Source organism: Zingiber officinale, chromosome 6A (assembly GCF_018446385.1).
Source record: "Zingiber officinale cultivar Zhangliang chromosome 6A, Zo_v1.1, whole genome shotgun sequence".
NCBI lineage: Eukaryota > Viridiplantae > Streptophyta > Magnoliopsida > Zingiberales > Zingiberaceae > Zingiber > Zingiber officinale.
The window spans coordinates 81,129,929-81,154,323 of record NC_055997.1 but is presented as its reverse complement, the minus strand read 5'-3'; the positions used below and the strand labels follow the sequence as shown (position 1 = coordinate 81,154,323).

General features: G+C 48.9%; 1 protein-coding gene across 1 annotated transcript; it reads left to right on the top strand.

Annotated features, from left to right (window-relative positions):
- Positions 1-241: 241 nt before the first annotated feature.
- Positions 242-1,213, top strand: LOC121996719. The gene has a single exon (XM_042550790.1). It carries the CDS (start codon positions 285-287, stop codon positions 1,083-1,085), a length of 801 nt encoding a protein of 266 aa, XP_042406724.1. The 5' UTR covers positions 242-284; the 3' UTR covers positions 1,086-1,213.
- Positions 1,214-24,395: the final 23,182 nt, after the last annotated feature.

Here is a 24,395-nt window from a genome sequence, read left to right as displayed (position 1 = left end):
GAAATGCGCATATTCAACGTATCATCGTCCTTTTCATAGTGACAGTTTACACGTCGCTACCAATAATTGATGCAACTGAAAGATCTGAAGCAGAAACAATGTGCTAAATAAGCAGCAATCAAATATGACATGTGAAAATTGTGTTGTCGATCTTATCACTAATAATGAACTAGATTTTTTGAAGCCATTATCGACAGTTAGAGCACGATGTGCTCCATGGACGTATAAAGTAGAGGACGCCACCATCCATTCTTTCATCCCCAAAATCAAAGCCAAGGAAGAAGATGACCGCTGCAGTCATGGAACAGCAAACCTTCCATGTCCGATCCGTCAGCCTCCAATCGAGATCTCGTCATCCAGTAGCAATCAAGGTGGAAGAAGAGCTACAGAGACTAAAGACAGCTGCGACTTCCATGTCTTCGTCGACGGAGATCTGCGATGGACTGAGAGGTCTCGGGGATCTCTACGCTTGTGTCGGAGATCTCCTCCACTTGCCGAGCCTTCAGCAGACTGCCTTCTGTTCCAAACAGAGGAAACGGTTGGAAGAGGAACTGGAGGCGTCTCTCCTGCTGCTCGATCTCGTCGACAACATGAGGGAGTTGGTGGCGACCGCGAAGGGGCGAGTTCAAGGCCTGCAATCAGACCTTCGAAGACGAAGTGCCACCTCACCGGTTATGTTGGGTAGCGTCCGAAAGGAGATGCAGAAGAACGTGAACAAGTGCCACAAACTGTTGAAGAAGATGGACGAGAAGTGCAGATCATCGGTTTCACTAGAGGCGGACTGTGGAGTGTTGATCGAGTCAAGAGATGTCACCGTCTCTGTGCTTCGCTCTGCGCTTGGTCTCTTGGCCATGGCATGCCAAAAGCCGAAGTGGACGAGGTGGTTATGGACTCTGAAATCCACCCAAACGCAGAGAGCACCTGAGTTGGGGGAATCCCTTTTCTACTCTTCTTCTCAATTAGTGCAAGAACAGATGGATGCAGCAGAGGCGACCATGGAAGCCGTGGAGACGGAGCTGCAGAGATTGCTTCGGAGACTGATCCAGTGGAGAGTGTGTTTCCTTAACTTCCTCAGCCTTAATTGATCTCCGGCGCAGTGTTTTAATCAGGACTGCTGGTGGTTTTCATACTAGATTTTGTACGTCGTCGAATGCTTGTACATCTTTGTAAATGGGAGCCTTTCACATGAATCAGCGATATTATTATGCAATAATTCAGTCATTAAAATAGACAGGGAAGTCATCAAGAACAAGAACACAAATTAAGAATCAACAAGAACACGCAAAATGTCAAACAAGAACTCTAGAATTTCGCTGTTGCGACTTGATTCAACGAATAGCCTTCCGGCTGTGATCACCAAACGCACGCTGCAGAGGTTTACCGAGCTAATAACAATACGAAGTGTCTTCCACGTAGTAATCTTCACAGGAATACTCCACTGTCATAGTTGATCCATCTGCTTCTTGATAATTATAGGAATAATCTTCCTCCAGATTTTCCACATAGTGGCTTGACTCATCGTCTACACTTCTATCCTGATTTGGCATTGCATCTGCATCTTCATGATCACAGAAATATTCGTGATGGACTGGTCCATCGTCTACATCTCCCTCTCGATTCGGAATCGAGTTTAATCCATCGTCGCAGCCTCCATTTGCATCTTTACAAGTGCAGTTGTAGCTATCGCCGCAGGCACAATTGCCACCTCCATTTCCTTCATCTCTGTTTTCATCTGGACAGATGCAGTTCTTGCGATCGCCACAGGCACAATCGTCTTTCGCAGCGCTATCCCCTGTTGCATTTGGGTCGTTCTTGTTCTCACGGTCCTGCTGTTGATCCGGCGCAGTGTTTGGCAGCTGTCCCTGCTGAGGAGGCTGCACCCTCTGTGGTGGGTTTAGAAGCCAATTGATCGGCGATGGCTTTTGTGGTTGCTGCTGTTGCCAAAGAGGTTGCAGCGGAAAAGATTGCCCCAGCGGCCGCGGTGGACGGAGGAGCCCATTGGTCGACGGTGGAGCTTGTGGTCGTTGCGGTTGCCACTGGGTCTGAGGCGGAAGAGACTGCCCCAGCGGCCGCAGCGGATTTAGAAGTCCCATGGTAGGCGATGGTGCTCGTTGCGGCCGTACAGTTGCCGCTGGCAGAGGAGCCGGCGATGGTGGTGCAGATGGCTGCTGTGATCCCTGTTGGAGTCTCCTGCGGTCACGCTGCCCCAACTGACCCCGAAGAAGGGGCAGAGTCTTCCGGGCAGCTCCGTCTTCTGCATCTTGATCTCCACTCGATTCACTGCTGCTGTCGCTTCCATCTCCGGAATGTGATGGCCGTCGCCCTCGCGATCCTTGCGGAGCCTTCTGCTCTCTTTGCAGATTTTCCGCCGGCTTCGAAGCGAACGTGGCGCACTCAATATGAGAATCGAAATCGCATGCATCACAGCGATAGAGCCAGTGGTCGGTCCCGGTGCCGCAACACAAATCGCAAGAGAACGCCTTCTCGTCATACGGCGGCGAAAAGACGAGGCGGAGCTCGTGCGAGTGCGCCTGGTGCTTCGCCGTGAGTTGCTTGGCGGCGCACTGGCAATGCACTTGGTAGCCGCAAGGATCGCACCGGAACACGAACCCGCCGCCGCTGCGGCCGCACGCTCGGCAGCTGGAAGCGGCCACGCCGACGGCGATGTTCATGGAGTCCTTGTGCGCCGGGTGGCGAATCCGCCGAGCCATCTTGGCGCAGGTGATGTCCAGCGCGTAGTTGCACGGCCTGCAGAAGTAGTAAGCGTTGCCGGAGACGCAGGAGTTGCAACCGGCGCAGATAGGCGGAGACTGCAACGGGTCCGGCGGCGCGAGCCCGAGTTGGTGGGGGTGACTGAAGTGGGTGAGCCATAAATCGTGGCCGGGTGCCGCAGCGTGGTTGGTCGCCGGAGAATTGCTGCCACCGCCAAATCTTCCCATTGTTGACTAGAATCGATTGTTAAGATCACGATTCATAGAATGATTGTTCTTTGGTATGAGGCATAAGTAATGATCGAGAGTTCAACTCAACCATCGAAATGTCGATGGGTTGACATTATGCGTGGTCGCACGTTGATTTCTCATAATTGTCGAATTTATTTATGTTTTAAAACTTAGTTGGCAGTTTGAATTTTTGGATACAAATGGTCCGCCACGATGATCACGATGGCACTTTCATTTAAATTCAATTTCCGTTGCTATATCTGTTTGTCATGTATTTTTCAATGGTAAAAAGAATACAAACCTTTGATGTATAAAATCGAGGACAATCAAGTTTGATAAAAGTAAATATAATATCATGAGAACAAATATAATAGGAGAAATTATGATGTACAAAAAAATTCTTTGGATATAGTTTTATATTATTAATAAATAAGTTAAATAAGAATAAATATGATAGAAAAATTAATAATTTAATATTTGGAATATGAAACATATGAACCCTTATGGGTAAATCAATAGAGATAGTAGATATAATGATTAAAAGAAAAATTAACATTTTGTGTGTATAAAAGATAAATGAGTAGGCGAAAAGGTAAAACTGATAAAAAACTTAAGTTTTAAGTTATGGTATATAAGAAAGTAAAGCAAAAAATAAAGTGAGTATTGTTGTAGATAGTTCGCTCAAAGATGAAGTTGTAGGAGTAGTTAGAAAATGAGACAGAATTATATCCCTTAAAATAATAGTGACGAAAGAAACTATGAACATAATTAGCATAAATGCACTGTAAGTAGGATTAGATGAAGCTACTGAATCAAGATTTTGAGACAACTTAGATGAAATATTATAAAATATTCTATCAAATGAAATGATTTTAATAGGAGGTGATCTAAATGAGTATGTTAGAGTAAAAAATAAGAAATATGATAGGGTACATAGTGTTGGAACCCCAATGTTGTTTTGATGTGATCAACAAGTTAAGTTAGGTCCTGTCGTGTATTTAACCTTGTGTCTAAGTGTGCAGGAGCTTAGGAGCACAAGGAGTTGAGCAAAAGACGCAGCTAGCGAGAAGGACGACACGAGAAGGAGCCGACGGGCTCGGTTTGTTTGAGGTACGAGGCGCTACGGAAGAGTACGCGGGCGGACGAGAAGGAGGTGCGCGGCGTTTCCGAGGGACGAGAAGCCGGAGAGGAAGGTTGCTCGAGAAGGCCGAAATTGGGTTCGGGTGAGCCTTATTTCGATTGGTTGAAATCACCCAAGCGAGCGGAACCGGAGCGGAAGATCCAGACCGAGGTGAGCAGCACTGGAGCAGAGAGACCCGAACCAAAAGTCAATCTTGTTGACGTTACTGGTCAGGGCGCCTGGAGTTGGATTTTGACCAGGATCGCGTCAAACATGATCCGTTGTGAAGGGGATAAAAGTTTATCCCCTCCCAGGTGCCTGGACCCCTTTTAGGCACCCCGACCAAGACTATAAATACAACCTTGGTTCAGAAGCTTAACATTAACTCAAGAATTCTGTATTCCAACACTTGTGTGCTTCCGTGTTAGTATAGCTTCTGTTTTTTGCACTTTCACTGTTGTAAAGATGCTTCTCCGCTTAAAGGAGATATTCTAGTGCGTGTTTCATTCTTTGGATTAACAATCTCCTTGGTTGTAACCAAGTCAAGTCTGTGAGCCTCTTTCTATTTATTTAGTTTATGCAAGTGTTTATTTGAACGGTCGAGAAGAGTTGTGTTTTGTTTTTATAGGGCTATTCAACCCCCCTTCTAGCCGGTCGTCGCGATCCAACAAATGGTATCAGAGCCAGGACGCTTCAGGAGGACTAACCGCCAATCGAAGCAAAGACGATGGCCGGACTGAGCATATACCTACTGAAATTCGAAGGGAAATTCGCTACCTGGAAAAGCGAATGTAGGTATTTTTTAAAACAGATTTTGAGTTATTGTTAATTATGAAATTCGATTTTACAGCACCAGAAGGTAAAGAGAAATATCAGTGGACAAAAAAGGAGCAGGTCGACTACATGGCAAACGGTAAAGCAGAGTACCATCTGCTGAGCGTTCTTCCACCACAAGAAGTCAACCGAATCATCAACTACGACTCCGCGAAGACACTTTGGGAGAAGTTCCTTAAGCTACATGAAGGTGTTGGAACCCCAAGGTATTTTGATGTGATCAAACAAGTTAAGTTAGACACTGTTTGGTTTAACCCTTGTGTCTAAGTGTGCAGGAGCTTAGGAACACAGGAAGTCGAGCGGAAGACGCGGCTAGCGAAAAGGATGACACGGGGAGAGAGCCGACGGGCTCGGTGCGTCCGAGAGACGAGGTGACCGCGGAAGAGTACACCGGTGGACGAGAAGAACGTACGCGACGTTCGAGGGACGAGAAACCGAGAAGGAAGGCTACTCGAGGAGAAGGCTGGAAGTTGGGTTCGGGTGAGCCCTATTCCGGATGGCCGAGATCACCCAAGCTAGCGGAGCCGGAGCAGAAGACCCTGACCAGAAAGTCAACTAGGTTGACTTAGTGGTCCAGGCGCCCGGATCCATCCCGGGCGCCCGGAACCATTCTGGGCGCCCGGAATTGGCTTTTTGACCAAATCGCGTCAAAAGTGTGTTGGGGATAAAGTTTTACCCCTCCCCCCTCCCAGGGTGAACGGAACCCTTTCGGAGCACCCCAACCAAGGCTATAAATAAAGTCTTGGTCCAGAAGCTTTTCATCAATCACAAGTAATTCAATTCCAGCACTTGTACGCTCCATTTTAGAGGTAATCTTCTATTTCTTGTGCGTCAACATTGTAAGAGGCTTCTCCGTCCAGAGGAGATCTTTTAGTACGCTTTTCATCTGCCTTGGATTAACAACCTCCCCGGTTGTAACCAAGTAAATTGTGAGCCTCATTTTTTCTGTTCTATTTTGTTTACTCTGTTTATGCAAGTTTTTTAGTTGAAAATCCGAGAAAGAAATTATTTTATTTTGCAGGGCAATTCACCCCTCCCCTCTTGCCGACCTCTAAAGGGACTAACAAGTGGTATCAGAACAAGGACGCTTCAGAAGGACTAACCGTCTACCGAAGCAACACAACCAATGGCCGGTCCAAGCATCGCTCCACCAAAGTTTGAGGGGGACTTCGCACACTGGAAGCATCGTATGGAGGTATTTCTAAAAACCGATTTCGAAATTCATTTAATAATAAAGTACGGTTTTGTAGCTCCGACAAATCAAAATGGAGAGGAAAAAGAAAAGAGTCTTTGGACGAAAAAGGAGCAGAATGATTCCGTAGCAAATAATCGAGCGGAGTATCACTTGCTGAGCATGTTGCTGCCTCAAGAAGTCAACCGCATCGGAAGCTACTCGTCGGTCAAAGAACTCTGGGAAAAATTCTAAGAGCTTCACGAAGGCACGTCCGCAACCGGGATATCATACACTACACGCTCAACGCTTTTCCCATAACTCCAGAATGGACGTCAATCATCGACGTCTACTACATTTCAAATGACTTGGAGGTAAGTACTGTAGAGGAGTTATTTTCTACTCTTGAATTACAAGAAACCATATGTGCAAGAACAATAAAGGAATCAAGTCATATAATGGAACTAAATGCAACCAAGAAGGATGAACCCGAGTTAGACTCAGAAGAAGATTAAGAAGCATATATGGTAAGGAATTTTAAAAAATTCTTTCAATATAATAAATTTAAAAAAATGCAGAATAAGAAGAATCCAAGAAATAGAAGAAGGGTTCATTGCTACCAGTATCAAAAAGAAGGACACTTAAAAGAGGATTGTCCAGAACTCAAGAAGGACAAAGTGAAGATACCCAAGAAGCACAAGAATCTAAAAGCTACTTGGGACGACACTTCATCATCTGAATCCGAAGTACAAGAAAATGTCGGACTAGCACTGATGGCGAGCTATGAAGGACAAAGTACATCGGAACCCAGCATCGATGAAGGGGGAGCGACTTCAGATGAATACAGTAAAGCAAGGGGAGAGTCAGGCTTCAAGTCTGATATGGTAAATGAGGTATGTCTCTTACCTCCTGATAAGCTTTGTTTCGGTATTAAGGCTATGACAAAGTCTATGTATAAATTAAAAAGTGAAAATACTAAATTAAAAAATAAAAATTTAGAAATAAAAAGAACTTTAGCAAAATCTTGTCTGATAGAGGATTTTGATAAAATAAAACTTGAAAAAGAAAAATTAAAAGAAGAAATAGGAAAATTAAAAAACTCTAACTGTTCAAATATTTCTGTTTTTAGAAATTATAAAGGTTTAAACTGGTACTATAGGTTTCATAAAAAATCATATTAGAAAAATATCAAAAGCTTATGTACCTAGAAAATACCTGATTAACCCTGTAGGATGGAGTCTATATTGGGTTCCAAAGTCGTGTTTAACTTGAAATATTAATTAAATTTAGCGCTTTTAAAGAGAAAATTAAACAATGAATTTCTTTATAAGGCTTTGTCTAAGAAAGTGGTTGTTGCTCTAATAACCAAGAAGACATAGTTCCTCGCCACTGCCTAGAAGCCAAGTATTGAAATAAACAGTTTAATTGAATAACTGAAAAAAATATTAAAATTAAAATTATTTAATGCTTTAAAGGGTTACTCAATTTGTTTTAGAAAATATTTTCAAAAATATTCATGTTTACGAAAACTTAGAAATTTTTTTTGGAAATCTTTACGTTACAAATTAAAAAAAAATTATTATATTTTTTTGCCTTAGAATTTTTTTTTTACTTAGACACTTATGAAAATTTTTCTTTTCTATTGAAAATTTGAAATATGTTCCAGACCTTGAAAAATATTTTTAAGTTACTTATTCCGTTACACTAAATTCTTAACTTAGAATTTTTTTACTTATAAAGTTTTTTGAAATAAGTTTTTTTATTTAGAATTTTTTCTTTTTTTTTGGAAATTACCTTAGACTTGTTAAAAGCACCCCATTTTCTATGTGATAAAAGGGGGAGAAGAAGGTTAAGTCTAAGGGAAGGTGTATTTAAAATTTCTTTCATTGAAAAATCTTACTTACACTTATTTTTCAACATTATTTATTTTTACATTATGTTTGTTTTACCCTAGCTTAATTTGGGTTGTTCACATCAAAAAGGGGAAGATTGTTGGAACCCCAAGGTGTTTTGATGTGATCAAACAAGTTAAGTTAGGTATTGTTTGGTTTAACCCTTGTGTCTAAGTGTGCAGGAGCTTAGAAACACAGGAAGTTGAGCGGAAGATGCGGCTAGCGAGAAGGACAACACGGGGAGAGAGCTAACGAGCTCGGTGCGTTCGAGGGACAAGGTGATCGCGGAAGAGTAAACCGGTGGATGAGAAGAACGTACGCGACGTTCGAGGGATGAGAAATCGGGAAGGAAGGTTGCTCGAGGAGAAGGCCAGAAGTTGGGTTCAGGTGAGCCCTATTACGGATGGCTGAGATCACCCAAGCTAGCGGAGCCGGAGCAGAAGGTCTGTACCAGAAAGTCAACTGGGTTGACTTAGTGGTCTGGGCGCCCGGATCCACCCTGGGCGCCCGGATCCATCCCGGGCGCCCGGAACCATCCAGGGCGCCACGAACCATCCCGGGCACCTGAAGTTGGCTTTTTTACCAGATCGCGTCAAACGCGATCCGTTGTGTTGGGGATAAATTTTTATCCCCCTAGGGCGCCCGAAACCCCTTTGGGGCGCCCCGACCAAGGCTATAAATAAAGTCTTGGTCCAGAAGCTTTTCATCAATCACAAGTAATTCAATTCCAACACTTGTACGCTCTATTTTAGAGTTAAGCTTCTATTTTGATCCTGTCTGAACGCTGAATCAACAGACGCTGGGCACGTGGCGCTCTCCGGGTCGCCGATGTAGATCTCCGGCTAGTCTCACGAAGCTCCGACGAACCTGCACAGAAGTCGGGCCGGGAAGGGGTTCCCGGCGGCGACCCTCCGAAGCTCAAGTCAGGTAAGCAAGTGGTGGAAAAAGTAGCTCCAAAGCTTGTAGAATGCGTACCTCCGGCGAAGTCTGCGGCTCTTTATATAGAGCGGTGAAAGAGCTTCTACACGCCCACCGAGGTGCGTACGTGTCCGCAGCCCATACCTCGGTATGTGTTTGTTAGAAAGCTTACCTGACGCCATACTGCAACAGTCCCATCGCGCCTTCGATGGGACAACAGGACACCCCGTTGTCAGACTAGGAGTATGGCTTAGCCATACGACTTGACGACTGTCAGCAGATGTTCCTGTCCCTATTTACACACCGTCGGCCAGGACGTCCATCCGGCCGGCTAGACGAAGAGCGCCATCCGAACGGCCCTAATTCCCTGCGCCGGCCGGGCGGCGCGCCCATTACGTCCTGCCTTCTCTTAGGCCTTCCGCTCGGTCATTATTTACTGTTTCATTGAGCGTCGGAACCCCGATCCCTGTCAGGGCGCCTTTTACTATCAGATGTTTACTGGCAAACCGATCGGCTTGCCCTTTTCTCATGAGTCCGGTCGGCTCACCCTTCTTCGACGGACCACCTGGCCTTTTGACCTCCACGTGGCGTTGACCCCTCGTTAGGGGGTCCCGGGCTCTTACCACCGGATCACTTGCCTTCCCCTCGAGTCTAGTCGAAGGAGGCGAAGTCCGACTGACTGGACTGCTGATCTGACTGAGCAATGATCACTGCATTAGGCCGCTCGGCCAGGCATAGGGATACTCATCCGTTCGGCGGTATCTTGTCCGTGCCTTGTGTTCTCTTGGAATCCATGTCCGATGCTCTCCCCTACTACCCATCACGTGTGCTGCGCACAGTAAGGGGCGCTCATTAAATGCGACCAGTCTTCTGCGGACACGTGGCGATCGTGCGTTTGTCAGAGTATGGCGGTGACGTCACTTTCGATGGGACATCCGCCGTTTGAAATGAACGGCTGGATGATGACCTCGTTATCGACGACCTGGATCGGACGGTGTAAATTGATCGCGGCCGCCCTTATAAAGCTCCCGACCCCAGCTCTTCGCCGCATTTCGACCTTATCGTCTCCAGCCATCCCTCTGTTCCTTTTTTCCGGCGACCTTGCGTTTCAGCTTTCTGACGACTCTACAGCCCCCTTCGATCATCTTCTTTGCCCGTAAGGATTCCTTTTCCTTGCTGCCTCTCCTTTTTTCTCTCTATTAGCTATTTCTTTCATCATCCCGCATTCTTTCCCTGTTTTTATTTCTCCCTCCTTCCATCGCGCGTCCATCCCTAGCCTTATACCATGACCAACACCTCACAGCCGACCGGCGGTGCTCCGGGTCTTTGGTATTCGACCATGGAAAGCCGGTTCGACGAGGAGGACGCCTTGCGCCTCACTCGAACCTATGATCTGCCGACCGACCACCAAATAGTGTTAGCCACACCGGCCGATCGGCCTCATGAACCGCCGCCCGGCACCGTTCTATTCTTCCGAGACAAATTTTTGGCCGGGCTACGCTTTCCACCCCACAAGTTCTTCTTACAAATCTACAATTATTTTTGCATTCCGCTCGGCCAGGTAGTCCCTAACTCCATTAGGCTGTTGAGCGGAGTGATAGTCCTTTTTAAATTGAACAACATCCCCCTCGACCCTAAGATTTTTCACTACTTTTTTTATCCCAAGCAAGCCGAGTGGGGTACCTTTATTTTCCAATCTAGGATAGGTTTCGTCCTTTTTGATAATATGCCAAGCTCCAACAAACATTGGAAGGAGCACTTTTTCTATGTGCGTTTTCCCGAGCTGCCAACTTTTCGTACCAAGTGGCAGACGGCGATGCCGGCGCAACCGGAGCTCGGCAAATTTAGAGGTGATGCGGCCTACATTCATGCGGCCGAGCGGTTGGTGGGTCAGCGCTATCACATTGACAAGCTGCTCCTCCCAGGAGTAATGTATATATTCGGCCTGTCTTCCACCCCAGCCGATCTGCCTTGCAGCATGAGTAAGCGATTCTCATCCCTCCTTTTTCTTTTGTTCTAATTGATTTAATCTTTGTTTCTGCAGCTGAAGTTATATGGCGTGCTAAGGCGACCGAGAAGCTCAAATTGAAAGCCGCTCAGATTGAGGCGGTGAAGAACAAGGAGGTCGCCGAGCGGGGCCTTGATCCAGCCGATCCGACCGGCGAATTAGGCGAGGGGACCCAGGATGCTCCTGAAGCCTTAGCAGCTACTACCTCTCACGACGAGGCAGCGGGCGACACAGAACCTTCTACCCAAGCTGAGGTGGAGGGCCGTTCGGCCGATGATGTTCCGCTACTCACTCGGAAGCCCCGACGACCGGAATTTGCATCTGCCTTAATTCCACTTGATGAGCCACAGCCCGAGCGGGGTGCGGATGCTCCGGTGTTGTCCGGGACGGTTTCCCTAGAGAGTACCCCGACCCCACATGGCTCTCCGAGGGCAAGCTCTGAGGTGCCGCCGTCCAGCCCTTCAAGAACTCTGCGCCGTATCAGGCGTTTGGGCGAGCTTCCTTCCTCGTCCACCGGTGAGCCATCCGGTAAGGCCGATGCTTCTTAGGGCGAGCCGAGCGGCCAGAACTTAATTAAAACCGTCCTGCGCCTCCCCTCAGAGGAATACATGGCTGCTGCTGATCGGCCAGTGGTCCCCGAGCAGCAGATCACCTTGACAGGCCCTCTTGCAAAAGCTTGGGAGGACGCTCGGCGCCGAATAAAAGCGATGACTCCCGGGCAGCTCGGCGACAGCAACCTTCAACAGGCCACCGGGGTATGCTCTTTTTCTTTGTTCGTGTATTTGAATTAAGTTTTTAACCTGTTCACTTTTGATCGTAGAACTGGGTGGAGCAAATTGCCGTTAGCAATCGGTTGGCCGAGCTGGAGGATGAATTGAAAAAACTCAAGGCCGCGGGGGACAGCCAACAGTTGACGACCGCTCTGGAGAAGGCCAAAAAATTACTGGAAGCCGAATGGAAACGGGTTTCCGATCTGGCGAGCAAGGTCGTTCGACTTGAAGCGATGGTCAAACAACGAGATAAGGAGATCAAGACGGCGATCACTCGGAAGCGACATGCCATCGATGACATGGACCGAATGAAGGTGGAGATCAGAGGGCTGGAGCAACGCATCAAGGATCTGGATGCTCTTCTGGCCACCGAGAAGGAGAGCCGCTCGGATGATTTGCTCAAATTCGAAGGGGATTTAAAGGATCTCCAGGTTGCTAATGATGCTGCCCAGGCCACGCTTAAAGAGTATCAGGACGGGGAGTCGGCTCGTTCTGACGAAGTGAGGAAGGCGTTTGTCCGCTCGGACGACTTCGGGGAGAAGTTCACCGACAAGATTTCCCTCACCTTCGAAGAAGCGATTAAGGCGGCGGTAGATTATTTGAAGACTAAAGGCCACCTTCCCGCCGAGCTGACCATCCCCCCAGAGGATCTGTCTAATGTGATGGGCGCCATTCCTGATGCCCTTTTTGATTTTGACGCATGAGGAGTGTATTTATCCACTTTTTTGTATCTTCGCCGTTCGGCAAGACTGATTTTCGCTGTAACTTCTTTTGTTTGCCTAGTATTTGGCGTAAATAGACCATTTTTCTGTTCTTGTCACCTTTGTTTTGGGAAGGAAATTTTCTTTCGTCATGTGTGAAGTGTTCTTTAAAACTCCTCCGCTCGGCTTCACGCTCTAACATGGACCCAAGCCGCCTACCTTCAATAAAGTCTTTCGCCACGCAATTAAGCAGCCGCTCGGCGCGCGAACGTCACTCGTTCACTTGCTCGCATTTTTAATTCCGATTAACCATCTTTTGCTTCGCGCCTTACCTTAAAGGGGTTTTCGCTAGATTTTCGTAATGCGAGCCGCTCGGACGTTTATAGACGCCGGCTCGTCTCTCGATATTTAACGTCGGAGCTCGACGGTCTTCCGCTCGGACGTTTATAGACACCGGCTCGTCTCTCGATATTTAACGTCGGAGCTCGACGGTCTTCCGCTCGGACGTTTATAGACGCCGGCTCGTCTCTCGATATTTAACGTCGGAGCTCGACGGTCTTCCGCTCTGACGTTTATAGACGCCGACTTTTAACGTCGGAGCTCGACGCTTCCGCTCGGATGTTTATAGACGCCGCTCGTCTCTCGATAAACGTCGGAGCTCGGCGGTCTTCCGCTCGGATGTTTATAGACGCGGCTCGTCTCGATATTTAACGTCGGAGCTCGGCGGTCTTCCGCCGGACGTTTATAGGCGTCGGCTCGTCTCGATATTTAACGCCGAGCTCGACGGTCTTCCGCTCGGACGTTTATAGACACCGGCTCGTCTCTCGATATTTAACGTCGGAGCTCGACGGTCTTCCGCTCGGACGTTTATAGACGCCGGCTCGTCTCTCGATATTTAATGTCGGAGCTCGACGGTCTTCCGCTCAACGTTTATAGACGCTGGCTCGTCTCTCGATATTTAACGTCGGAGCTCGACGGTCTTCCGCTCGGACGTTTATAGACGCCGGCTCGTCTCTCGATATTTAACGTCGGAGCTCGACGGTCTTCCGCTCGAACGTTTATAGACGCCGGCTCGTCTCTCGATATTTAACGTCGGAGCTCGACGGCCTTTACGGCTAACTTCGACACTGCCGATCGGCGGAACCCTTGGCCATCCTTTGAATTAATTTCGCTTCCTGCATTACAAGGACACGAGCAACTAGCATATACACAAAAATGAGTTACATTCGTACACCTTTCATCCAGCTCGATAAGGCTGGAGATGATTTGCACTCCACGGTCGATCCAGCTGCCGCCCGTCTTCATCCTCCAAGTAGTAAGCGCCCGAGCGGAGTTTTTCAATAACCTTGAAGGGACCCGCCCAAGGAGCTTCAAGCTTGCCGATGTCGCCGACCGGCTTGACTTTCTTCCAGACGAGATCACCGACCTGGAATGATCTGGGGATTACGCGGCGGTTGTAGTTTTGCTTCATCCGCTGCCGGTATGCTATCAGCCGAACGGACGCCTTGGCTCGCTCCTCGTCGACCAAATCCAGCTCCATGTTCTTCCGTTCGGCGTTGCCATCATCATAGCTCTGGATCCGGACGGACTCAACGCCGACTTCGACCTGAATGACCGCCTCGCCGCCATACTCCAAATGGAACGGCGTGACGCCCGTCCCTTCCTTCGGCGCCGTTCGGATGGCCCATAAGACGTCCGGCACTTCATCCGACCAACTTCCTCCCAAATGGTCGAGCCGAGCGCGCAGAATACGAAGAATTTCCCGATTGGCTACTTCGGCTTGACCGTTGCTCTGGGGATAAGCCACGGACGTGAAGTGTTGCTCGATGCCGTAGCTTTTGCACCACTCCTCTAGCATCTTCCCTGTGAATTGCCGCCCATTGTCGGAAACCAATCGGCGTGGGATGCCGAACCGACAGATGATGTGTTGCCAGATAAATTTTTTGACCATCTGTTCGGTGATCTTGGCTAGCGGCTCGGCCTCCACCCACTTGGAAAAATAATCAACCGCCACTAGTAAAAATTGTTGGGGGATCTTGCGGCCGGCTTGAAGGAGGGTTGGATAGACGACGCCCCCAAATCCTTGCTTCCTATGATGTTAGCGCAGCGGAATACAAGCAAACACAAATAGAAAGCTAAACACTAAATACAAGAATGGAAATGCAAACCGCTAACACGATTGTTTACGTGGTTCGGAGATAACTTGCTCCTACTCTACGGCTGTCCGTAAGGTGGACGATCCCTCAATCCATCGGTGGATTAGTCCCCGGAAACTCCGGCTAGCACAATCCTCCTTGTCGGTGGAGAAACCTCACCACAACTCGATCAAGAACACTTGGATTGCTAGAGCACTAGATGACTACTAATTAGGCTTTAACCAAGTCTAATTTCGTCGCCTTGGCCGGCCATACCAAGCTCCTTCTTATAGAGCTTGGAACAAATCAGAACCTGATTTGCCCGTTACCAGTCGACTGGTCCATGCACCAGTCGACTGGTGCCAGCCCAACGGCACTCCAACGGCTATCTATCAGTCGACTGGTCCCATGACCAGTCGACTGATCCCAGCCATTTCGGGCACAGAATGCTTCTGTGCTCACCACCAGTCGACTGGTACAACCCTAAACTTAGGGTTTCTCATCCCGAGTACATTTCACTCGCACTCGGACCCTCACGACTCACTTGACTCTTCTTTGCAGCCTTGACCTCTTGCCTTCAAGCCTACTTCCTTTGGCTCTCGTCCCTCGGATGCATCCAAGCCCGCGGCTTGTCTCCAATGCCATCCTTCGCGTATGCCTCGAAGTCGCTTCCCTCGGCCCTTGTCCTTGTTGTCTTGTCCACGATCCCTCAGATGCATTCAAGGCCGCGGCTTGTCCTCAATGTCATCCTTCATCGGACCCGAAGCCGTCAACCTGAGTCACATGTGTCACCTGCAGTCCTGCACAACTCAAGTACACATATCAAATAATGAGGGTAAACCTAACTTAAACCCTTTGCCCAAACACCAAAACACATGGTCCCGCGGACCATTGGGATTGCTCCAACAATCTCCCCCTTTTTGGTGTTTGGCAATACGTTTAAGTTAGGGAAAACATATAGCAAATAAACATGCTAAAACAAATGGACTTACGATGCCAAGGCTACACACTTGGACTTACACCGCCGAATGGACTTACATTGCCAAGGCTACACACTTGGCAACCGCCGAATGGACTTACGTTGCCAAGGCTACACACTTGGCAACCGCCGAATGGACTTACGTTGCCAAGGCTACACACTTGGCAACCGCCGAAACAAGTATTGGGACCTATCACAAGGTTCCCCCTACACCTACGCTCCCCATTGAGCTAGGATTTTACCACGGGCTTTTTAAGAACCTATCCCAAGGCTCCCCCTACGCAAAGGCACTTAAGGTTTTCCCAATTTAAACATTACTTCTCCCCCTTTGCCTAACATCCAAAAAGTTCTCCAACAATATCCCAATTGTTGAAAACTTATCATCTAACTGACCCTAAACTCATGTATTAATCCCCCTTGGATCCCATACATCTAGGTGAGTTGACATGGTCACAAACCAATGCTGAAAACAGTTTCAGACTGGTATCAGTCGACTGCCCCAAGTGCCAGTCGACTGCCCCCTTCGACAGAACCTTACAGAAGTATTCTGTGGTCGAAAAACATTGTTACCAGTCGACTGGTATCTGTACCAGTCGACTGGTACCCTATTTCTGAAAAAATCAGCCTTTTTAGGCCACCTTCAGAAATGCACCAGAAATTCCTTAGACCTCCAAAAATTCCTAAATTTTGTGGAGAGGTCTATTGTACCAGTGTCTACTTGGGAAAAATACATTACAAAATGTATCTATCACCAATCCCAAGATTGACACAAAATCCAAAACTAGCTAAATGGTTCAATTGAACCTTGACCTAAAGTCCTAGTTTTGCCTTCCTCTTGATGTATTTGCCCATACCAACCCACAATGCATCCCTAGCATTGGTTTATATGGCATCTATACATCCAAAACCAATTATCATGCTATATGACCCCAAATGTCATATTTCTTGCATGAAACACAATCCATGTGTGCCAAATCCCTAGGTTTGAGACTCAAATCCATCTCCAAACCATTTGGCACACTCCATGGCTCCTCTAGACTCCCAAGTAGAACCCACCTGAGATCCATTGGCCATGGGTCCCAAATTGACTCTTGGAGCTCCCCCTAGAGCTCTTTACCTTAGTCACCTCCCTAGGTGACTCATCTATTGTGGCTACACCACAATGATGTCCCTTAGAAGATCTCCTTATCTTCTTGATCTTGGACACATCATCCTTGCCATAATCATATGCAACCCTAGCATATTTCTTCTCATTGGCTTTAGATGACTCTCCCTTGCCCTCATCATGTGTCACCCTAGCACATGGTCTCCTTTTGGCCTTGGAGGGATTAGATTGGTATCCCAAGCCCGATCTATCATTGTTGGGTTTTTGGCTACCCAACACCATACTTAATCCCTTAGATCCAATAGTGAATCTCTTAAGGAATTTCTCTAAACCATCAAGCTTTGCCTTCAAAGCTTGATTCTCCTTTTCTAGGTTCCTAAACCTAGAGTCAACATGTCCACCTTGGACATTCCTAGACCTACCCTTTCTAGGCATGTGTCTCCCCTTCTTGGGATTAATGCCTTGGTTCTCCATTACCTTCTTCTCCTTAGGTAATGAGAATTTAACTTGCCTAGGTCTATCATGCATAGGCCTCTTAGGGTTATGATCGATATTTACCCTATTCCTATCATGATATCTAAAACCAAAATTTTGCATGGGTAAATAATAAGAATTATTTCTAACATGCATGGAGGAGTTTAAATTTGAATTAAACTTCAAGTTAGGATATACCTCCCTTACCCTTGAAGCTCCCCCTTGACACGTGCTTCTCGTCTTCTCCCATTTCTTTAAATGCGCCAACTTCTTGATTTCTTTCTTCTTTGGGCATTTGGTGTGGTAATGACCCCGCTCACCACACGTGAAGCACACTATGTGCCATTTCTTCTCCTTCTTTTGGGCTTCTTTATTCCTACAACCCATGTTAGTATTCAAAATAACTTGATTGGGTTTAGGATTTACCTTCTTCTTACCCAATGGACATCTACTTTTGTAGTGCCCCTTCTCATTGCACCCGAAGCATATTATATGGTCTTTTGACTTCACTCCGGTGGAGGTGCTTGCGAGGTTGATTTCCAAGACTTCTTCTTCTTCGCTTGTCTTGGATTGTTCTTCAACCTTTGAGGATGTCTCCTCATCCACACTAGTGGATGGCATTTCTTCATCCTTCTCCTCGGAAGTTGAGTGCTCTTCACCTTCCGATTGCTCCTCCTCTACTTGAGCTTCTTCATCCGTTTCTTCGGATTTTTCTTCTTCTTGTGTATGCATAGGTTCTTCCCATTGAGCCTTCTTTATCTTGCTCCACAAATCGTGAGCATTCTCGTATTTACCTACAAGGCTCATTACGTCATAAGGCAAAATATCAATTAATATAGATATTACCTTGTCGTTTGCCTTTGACCGAGAGGTTTGCTCCTCCGTCCAATGTCGTGGTCGGAGCTTCTTCCCTTTCTTGTCCTTCGGGACTTCAAACGGCTCTTTGACCACCATCATGGTGTTCCAATCCGTGTTGAAGAAGACCTCCATCTTCATCATCCAATATGTGATGTCCCATAAGCTTCTACCTTCAAGCTTTGGCGGTTCAATCAAGCCGGTCATCTTTGCTTCCTTGGCGGTTAGTCCAATGGAGAGCGACCTCGCTCTGATACCAATTGTTGGGGGATCTTGCGGCCGGCTTGAAGGGGGGTTGGATAGACAGCGCCCCCAAATCCTTGCTTCCTGTGATGTTAGCGCAGCGGAATACAAACAAACATAAATAGAAAGCTAAACACTAAATACAAGAATGGAAATGTAAACCGCTAACACGATTGTTTACGTGGTTCGGAGATAACTTACTCCTACTCCACGGCTGTCCGTAAGGTAGACGATCCCTCAATCCGTCGGTGGATTAGTCCCCGGAAACTCCGGCTAGCACAATCCTCCTTGTCGGTGGAGAAACCTCACCACAACTCGATCAAGAACACTTGGATTGCTAGAGCACTAGATGACTACTAATTAGGCTTTAACCAAGTCTAATTTCGTCGCCTTGGCCGGCCATACCAAGCTCCTTCTTATAGAGCTTAATAGATCACCCGATTTGGCCGACTTTGAATGCACCACGATCGGTGCCATGGATGCCACTCAGCGGTAGTTCACTTGTGGCAGCCTCGGTATCGCTAGCCCCCGTCCTACTTCCTCCTGCCTCGCTAACCGCCGAGTGGCTGCCCCTAACTTAGGGTCCCATCCTGAGTACATTTCACTCGCACTCGGACCCTCACGACTCACTTGACTCTTCTTTGCAGCCTTGACCTCTTGCCTTCAAGCCTACTTCCTTTGGCTCTCGTCCCTCGGATGCATCCAAGCCCGCGGCTTGTCTCCAATGCCATCCTTCGCGTATGCCTCGAAGTCGCTTCCCTCGGCCCTTGTCCTTGCTGTCTTGTCCACGATCCCTTAGATGCATTCAAGCCCGCGGCTTGTCCTCAATGTCATCCTTCATCGGACCCGAAGCCGTCAACCTGAGTCACATGTGTCACCTGCAGTCCTGCACAACTCAAGTACACATATCAAATAACGAGGGTAAACCTAACTTAAACCCTTTGCCCAAACACCAAAACACATGGTCCCGCGGACCATTGGGATTGCTCCAACAAAAATTTCCGCTGCCCGGTCGCCATCGGAAATGGACCGACAATATCCATTCCCCATTGATCGAACGGACATGAAATTGTTGATGCCTTCATTTCCTCTGTCGGTCGGTGGTTGAAGTTATGGTACTTCTGGCATGAGAGGCACGTCGACATGGTCTGAGCGGCGTCTGCTTGTAAAGTCGGCCAAAAGTACCCGGCCAAGAGGATCTTCTTGGCCAACGATCGTCCGCCCGGATGCCCTTCGCACGATCCTTGATGTACTTCTTGGAGGATGTAAGCCGAGACCTCCGAGCTCACGCATTTCAACAACGGGCGTGAGAAAGCCTTTTTGTAAAGCTGATCGCCGATGAGTGTGAACCGACCGGCTCTCCTCCTTAGCAGCTGGGCTTCATACTCATTGGATGGTGTGGCGCCCGAGCGGAGGAACTCTATGATGGGTGTCCGCCAGTCGCTTGGAAATGTGAGGTCTTCCATCCGGTCGACGTGCGCCACCAACAGTACTTTTTCAATTGGCTGCTGAATGGCGACCGGCGTTATTGAGCTCGCGAGTTTGGCTAACTCATCAGCTGCTTGATTTTCTGCTCTGGGTATCTTCTGGACAACAACTTCTCTAAAATCGGCTTTGAGCTTCTCGAAGGCTTCAGCGTAGAGCTTGAGTCGAGCATTATTGATTTCGAAGGTACCAGAGAGCTGCTGAGCGACCAACTGCGAATCCGAGTGAAGCGTTACCCGACCGGCTCCCACATGCCGGGCAGCCTGCAAGCCATCTATGAGGGCCTCATACTCTGCTTCATTGTTGGTAGCTTTATAATCCAGCCGGACGGATAAGTGCATCTTTTCTTCTTGAGGGGAGAGCAACAATATTCCAATCCCGCTTCCGAGCCGAGTGGACGACCCATCTACATATATTCTCCACATAGTTTTCGGCTCCGGCCTTTGCACCTCAGTCACAAAATCGGCCAAGGATTGTGCTTTGATCGCCGAGCGGGGATGGTATTGGATGTCGAATTCACTTAACTCTGTCGTCCACTTGATGAGCCGCCCAGACGCTTCTGGGTTTAGTAACACACGTCCGAGCGGGCTATTAGTTTTGACAATGATCGTATGCGCCAGGAAGTATGGACGAAGGCGCCGAGCGGCGAGGACCAGAGCGAAAGCCAGCTTCTCGAGCCCAATGTAGCGAGATTCAGCATCTTTTAAAATGTGACTAAGGAAATACACAGGCTCTTCTCCGCTCGCCCTCACTAAAGCCGAGCCGATTGCATGCTCGGTTGAAGACAAGTACATATAAAGTGGCTCACCCGCAGTCGGCTTGGCCAATACCGGGAGAGAATTCAGATATACCTTCAAGTCTTCGAACGCTCGATCGCATTCTTCATCCCAGTGAAACTTAGTGGCCTTGCGCAAGATTTTGAAGAAAGGGAGGCTCCGGTCGGCAGTTTTGGAGATGAATCTGGACAAAGCAGTTATCCGACCGGTCAAACGCTGCACTTCCCTTGTATTTCTTGGAGGCGGCATATCTTGCAGAGCTTTCACCTTGCTGGGATTTGCTTCGATGCCCCGCTCGGTCACTATGTACCCTAAGAATCACCCTCCTTTTGCTCCGAACAGGCACTTCTGGGGATTTAGCTTGACTCCATATTTACGTAGCGTTCGGAAGGTTTCTTCCATGTCCTTGAAGAGATCGGCCGCTCGGACGGACTTAATGAGAATGTCGTCCACGTAAACTTCTAGATTCCGCCCGAAATGCTCTCTGAATACTTTATTCATCAAGCGCTGATATGTGGCCCCCGCATTCTTCAATCCGAACGACATCACATTATAGCAATAAGTGCCGTCGGCCGTCACGAAGCTGACTTTTTCTTGATCTTCACGGGCGAGCGGCACTTGGTGATAGCCCTGGTAGGCGTCGAGCATACAGATTAATTCGCAGCCGGCTGTAGAGTCCACCAGCTGATCTATCCGGGGCAGAGGATAAAAATCTTTCGGGCAAGCTTTGTTGAGATCTCGAAAATCTATGCACACTCTCCACTTGTTGCCTGGCTTGGAGACTAATACTACGTTCGCTAGCCAACTCGGGAATTACACTTCGCGTATATGGCCGGCTTCCAGAAGCTTCTCCACCTCCTCCCGGATGATGGCATTCTGCTCGGCGCTGAAATCTCTTTTTCTCTGCTTTACCGGCCGAGCGTCCGGTCGGACATGCAACTCGTGCTGCGCTATGCTCGGCGAAATTCCGGGCAACTCATGTGTCGACCAGACGAAGACATCATGATTTCTTCGGAGGCATTGGATCAGCTCCTCTTTCTGCTTCTCCTCCAGATCGGACGCAATAAAAGTCGTGGCCTCCGATCGGGTTGGGTGAATCTGCACTTCCTCTTTTTCTTCATAAATTAAAGAGGGTGGCTTTTCGGTGATGGCGTTTACCTCGATCCGGGGCGCCTTCCGAGCGGAATTGGCTTCTACTCGGACCATCTCGATGTAGTATCGCCGAGCTGCTAGCTGATCTCCCCGTACTTCTCCCAATTTGTCCTCCACGGGGAACTTGATCTTCTGATGGAAGGTTGAGACGACTGCTCGGAATTCGCTGAGCGCCGGTCGTCCCAAAATGACGTTGTAGGACGAGGGAGAGTCGACCACCACGAAGTTTGTTGTCCTTGTCCTCCTGAGCGGCTCTTCTCCCAGCGAGGTAGCCAGCCGGATCTGTCCGACCGGCTGAACTTCGTTACCCGTAAACCCGTAGAGCGGAGTTGTCATGGGCAACAACTCGGCTCAATCAATTTGCAGCTGATCGAACGCCTTCTTGAATAGGATGTTGACTGAGCTCCCTGTGTCAACAAATACGCGGTGAATAGTATAATTGACTATTACCGCTTTGATGAGCAGAGCATCGTCGTGGGGTACTTCAACTCCTTCCAAGTCCCCGGGCCCGAAACTAATTCCGGGTCCTTCCGCTCGTTCTCGGCTACAGCCGACCACATGAATCTGGAGCTGCAGGACGCTCGCCTTTCTAGCTCGGTTGGAGTCTCCTCCGGTCGGCCCGCCAGCAATAACGTTGATCTCGCCTCGGGAAGTATTGCTTCTATTTTCCTCTTCCCGAGCGGACGGTCGAGACCGTTCTCTGGACGCTCGGCGATTCTCCTGCCTTGGAGAACGATGCCGATCGGGAGTCTGTTGCTGTGGCCTATCAGCTCGGGTCCGATCGGCTTCATGAGTTCTCTGTCGCCTGTCGACTGAGGGAGACCGTCGTCCGGCATTCCGGGGCACAGGATGAGCCACGAAGGGAAGACTTCGACAATCCCTTGTGTTGTGCGTATCCGTCCGGTGGAAGGAGCAGAACATCGAGGTCCATCTCTTCTTTGGCTTGGGCCGGGCGGCAGCTACCTCTTGCACATGGGACCTGGCGTGAGGGGATCGGATTGCTTCGGCCCTTGGTCCTCTAGGCGGCTGATGAGTGGCGTGCTGTTTCCGCTCGGCTGGAGGAGCCCGCTCGGCTGGAGTTTCCTTTTTCCTGGCCGCTTGCGCTTCTTCCACGTTGATGTATTCGTTAGCCCGGTGTAGCATGTGATCGTAATCTCGGGGCGGCTTTCGGATGAGTGATCGGAAAAAATCCCCATCCACTAGGCCTTGTGTGAAGGTATTCATCATGGTTTCCGAAGTGGCCGTTGGAATATCCATCGCCACTTTGTTGAATCGCCGGATGTAAGCTCGGAGTGATTCACGGGCTTCTTACTTGATGGCGAACAGGCTCACGCTCGTTTTCTGGTAGCGTCGGCTGCTTGCAAAATGGTGGAGGAAGGCCGTTCGGAAGTCCTTGAAGCTTGTGATGGATCCGTCCGACAACCTCCGAAACCACCGTTGAGCCGATCCCGAGAGAGTGGTAAGAAAAACTCGGCACTTTACTCCATCTGTGTATTGATGGAGAGTAGCTGTGTTATCGAACTTACCCAGATGATCATCTGGGTCAGTTGTCCCATTAAACTCGCCGATCGTCGGAGGCACATAGTGCTTCGGCAGAAGATCTCGCAGAATAGCCTCTGAAAATTGGCGATTAATCCTCTCGGGTGATGCGTCCGCTCGGGGGGCTTTCCCCTTTCTGTCATCTCGTCTAGGCATCTCATCCGAAGAAGATCCCCTATCTCTATGAGCTGGTACGGCTTCAGGGGTGCGGAATAGGGCTCGATGAAATGCAACGGTGGCCGGTGGTGCTTCCGCTCGACCACCAGACGCTGATGTTGCTTGCTGCTCCGGCCGCTCGGCTGTGGCTTTCTGTTTTTGCTCCATGAGCTTGGCGGCCCTTATCTCGATCAGAGCGTCGAGTTCCTCGTTCGAAAGCGTCACCATGTGTTGTCGTCCAGCCTCGTCCATTGCTTCCGATCGGATGCAGGAGCGTTCCCACAGACGACGCCAAATTGATCCTGTCCGAACGCTGAATCAACGGACGCTGGGCACGTGGCGCTCTCCGGGTCGCCGATGTAGATCTCCGGCTAGTCTCACGAAGTCGGGCCGGGAAGGGGTTCCCGGCGGCGACCCTCCGACGCTCAAGTCAGGTAAGCAAGTGGTGGAAAAAGTAGCTCCAAAGCTTGTAGAATGCGTACCTCCGGTGAAGTCTGCGGCTCTTTATATAGAGCGGTGAAAGAGCTTCTACACGCCCACCGAGGCACGTACGTGTCCGCAGCCCATACCTCGGTATGTGTTTGTCAGAAAGCTTACCTGACGCCATACTGCAACAGTCCCATCGCGCCTTCGATGGGACAACAGGATACCCCATTGTCAGACTAGGAGTATGGCTTAGCCATACGACTTGACGGCTGTCAGCAGATGTTCCTGTCCCTATTTACCCACCGTCGGCCAGGACGTCCATCCGGCCGGCTAGACGAAGAGCGCCATCCGGACGGCCCTAATTCCCTACGCCGACCGGGCGGCGCGCCCATTACGTCCTGCCTTCTCTTAGGCCTTCCGCTCGGTCATTATTTACTGTTTCATTGAGCGTCGGAACCCCGATCCCTGTCAGGGCGCCTTTTACTATCAGATGTTTACTGGCAGACCGATCGGCTTGCCCTTTTCTCATGAGTCCGGTCGGCTCACCCTTCTTCGACGGACCACCTGGCCTTTTGACCTCCACGTGGCGTTGACCCCTCGTTAGGGGGTCCCGGGCTCTTACCACCGGATCATATTTCTTGTGCGTCAACGTTGTAAGAGGCTTCTCTGTCCAAATGAGATCTTTTAGTACACTTTTCATCTGCCTTGGATTAA

Bases quoted from the DNA above. Each gene is read 5' to 3' on its own strand.
- LOC121996719 (XM_042550790.1), top strand. From the start codon at position 285: ATGACCGCTGCAGTCATGGAACAGCAAACCTTCCATGTCCGATCCGTC.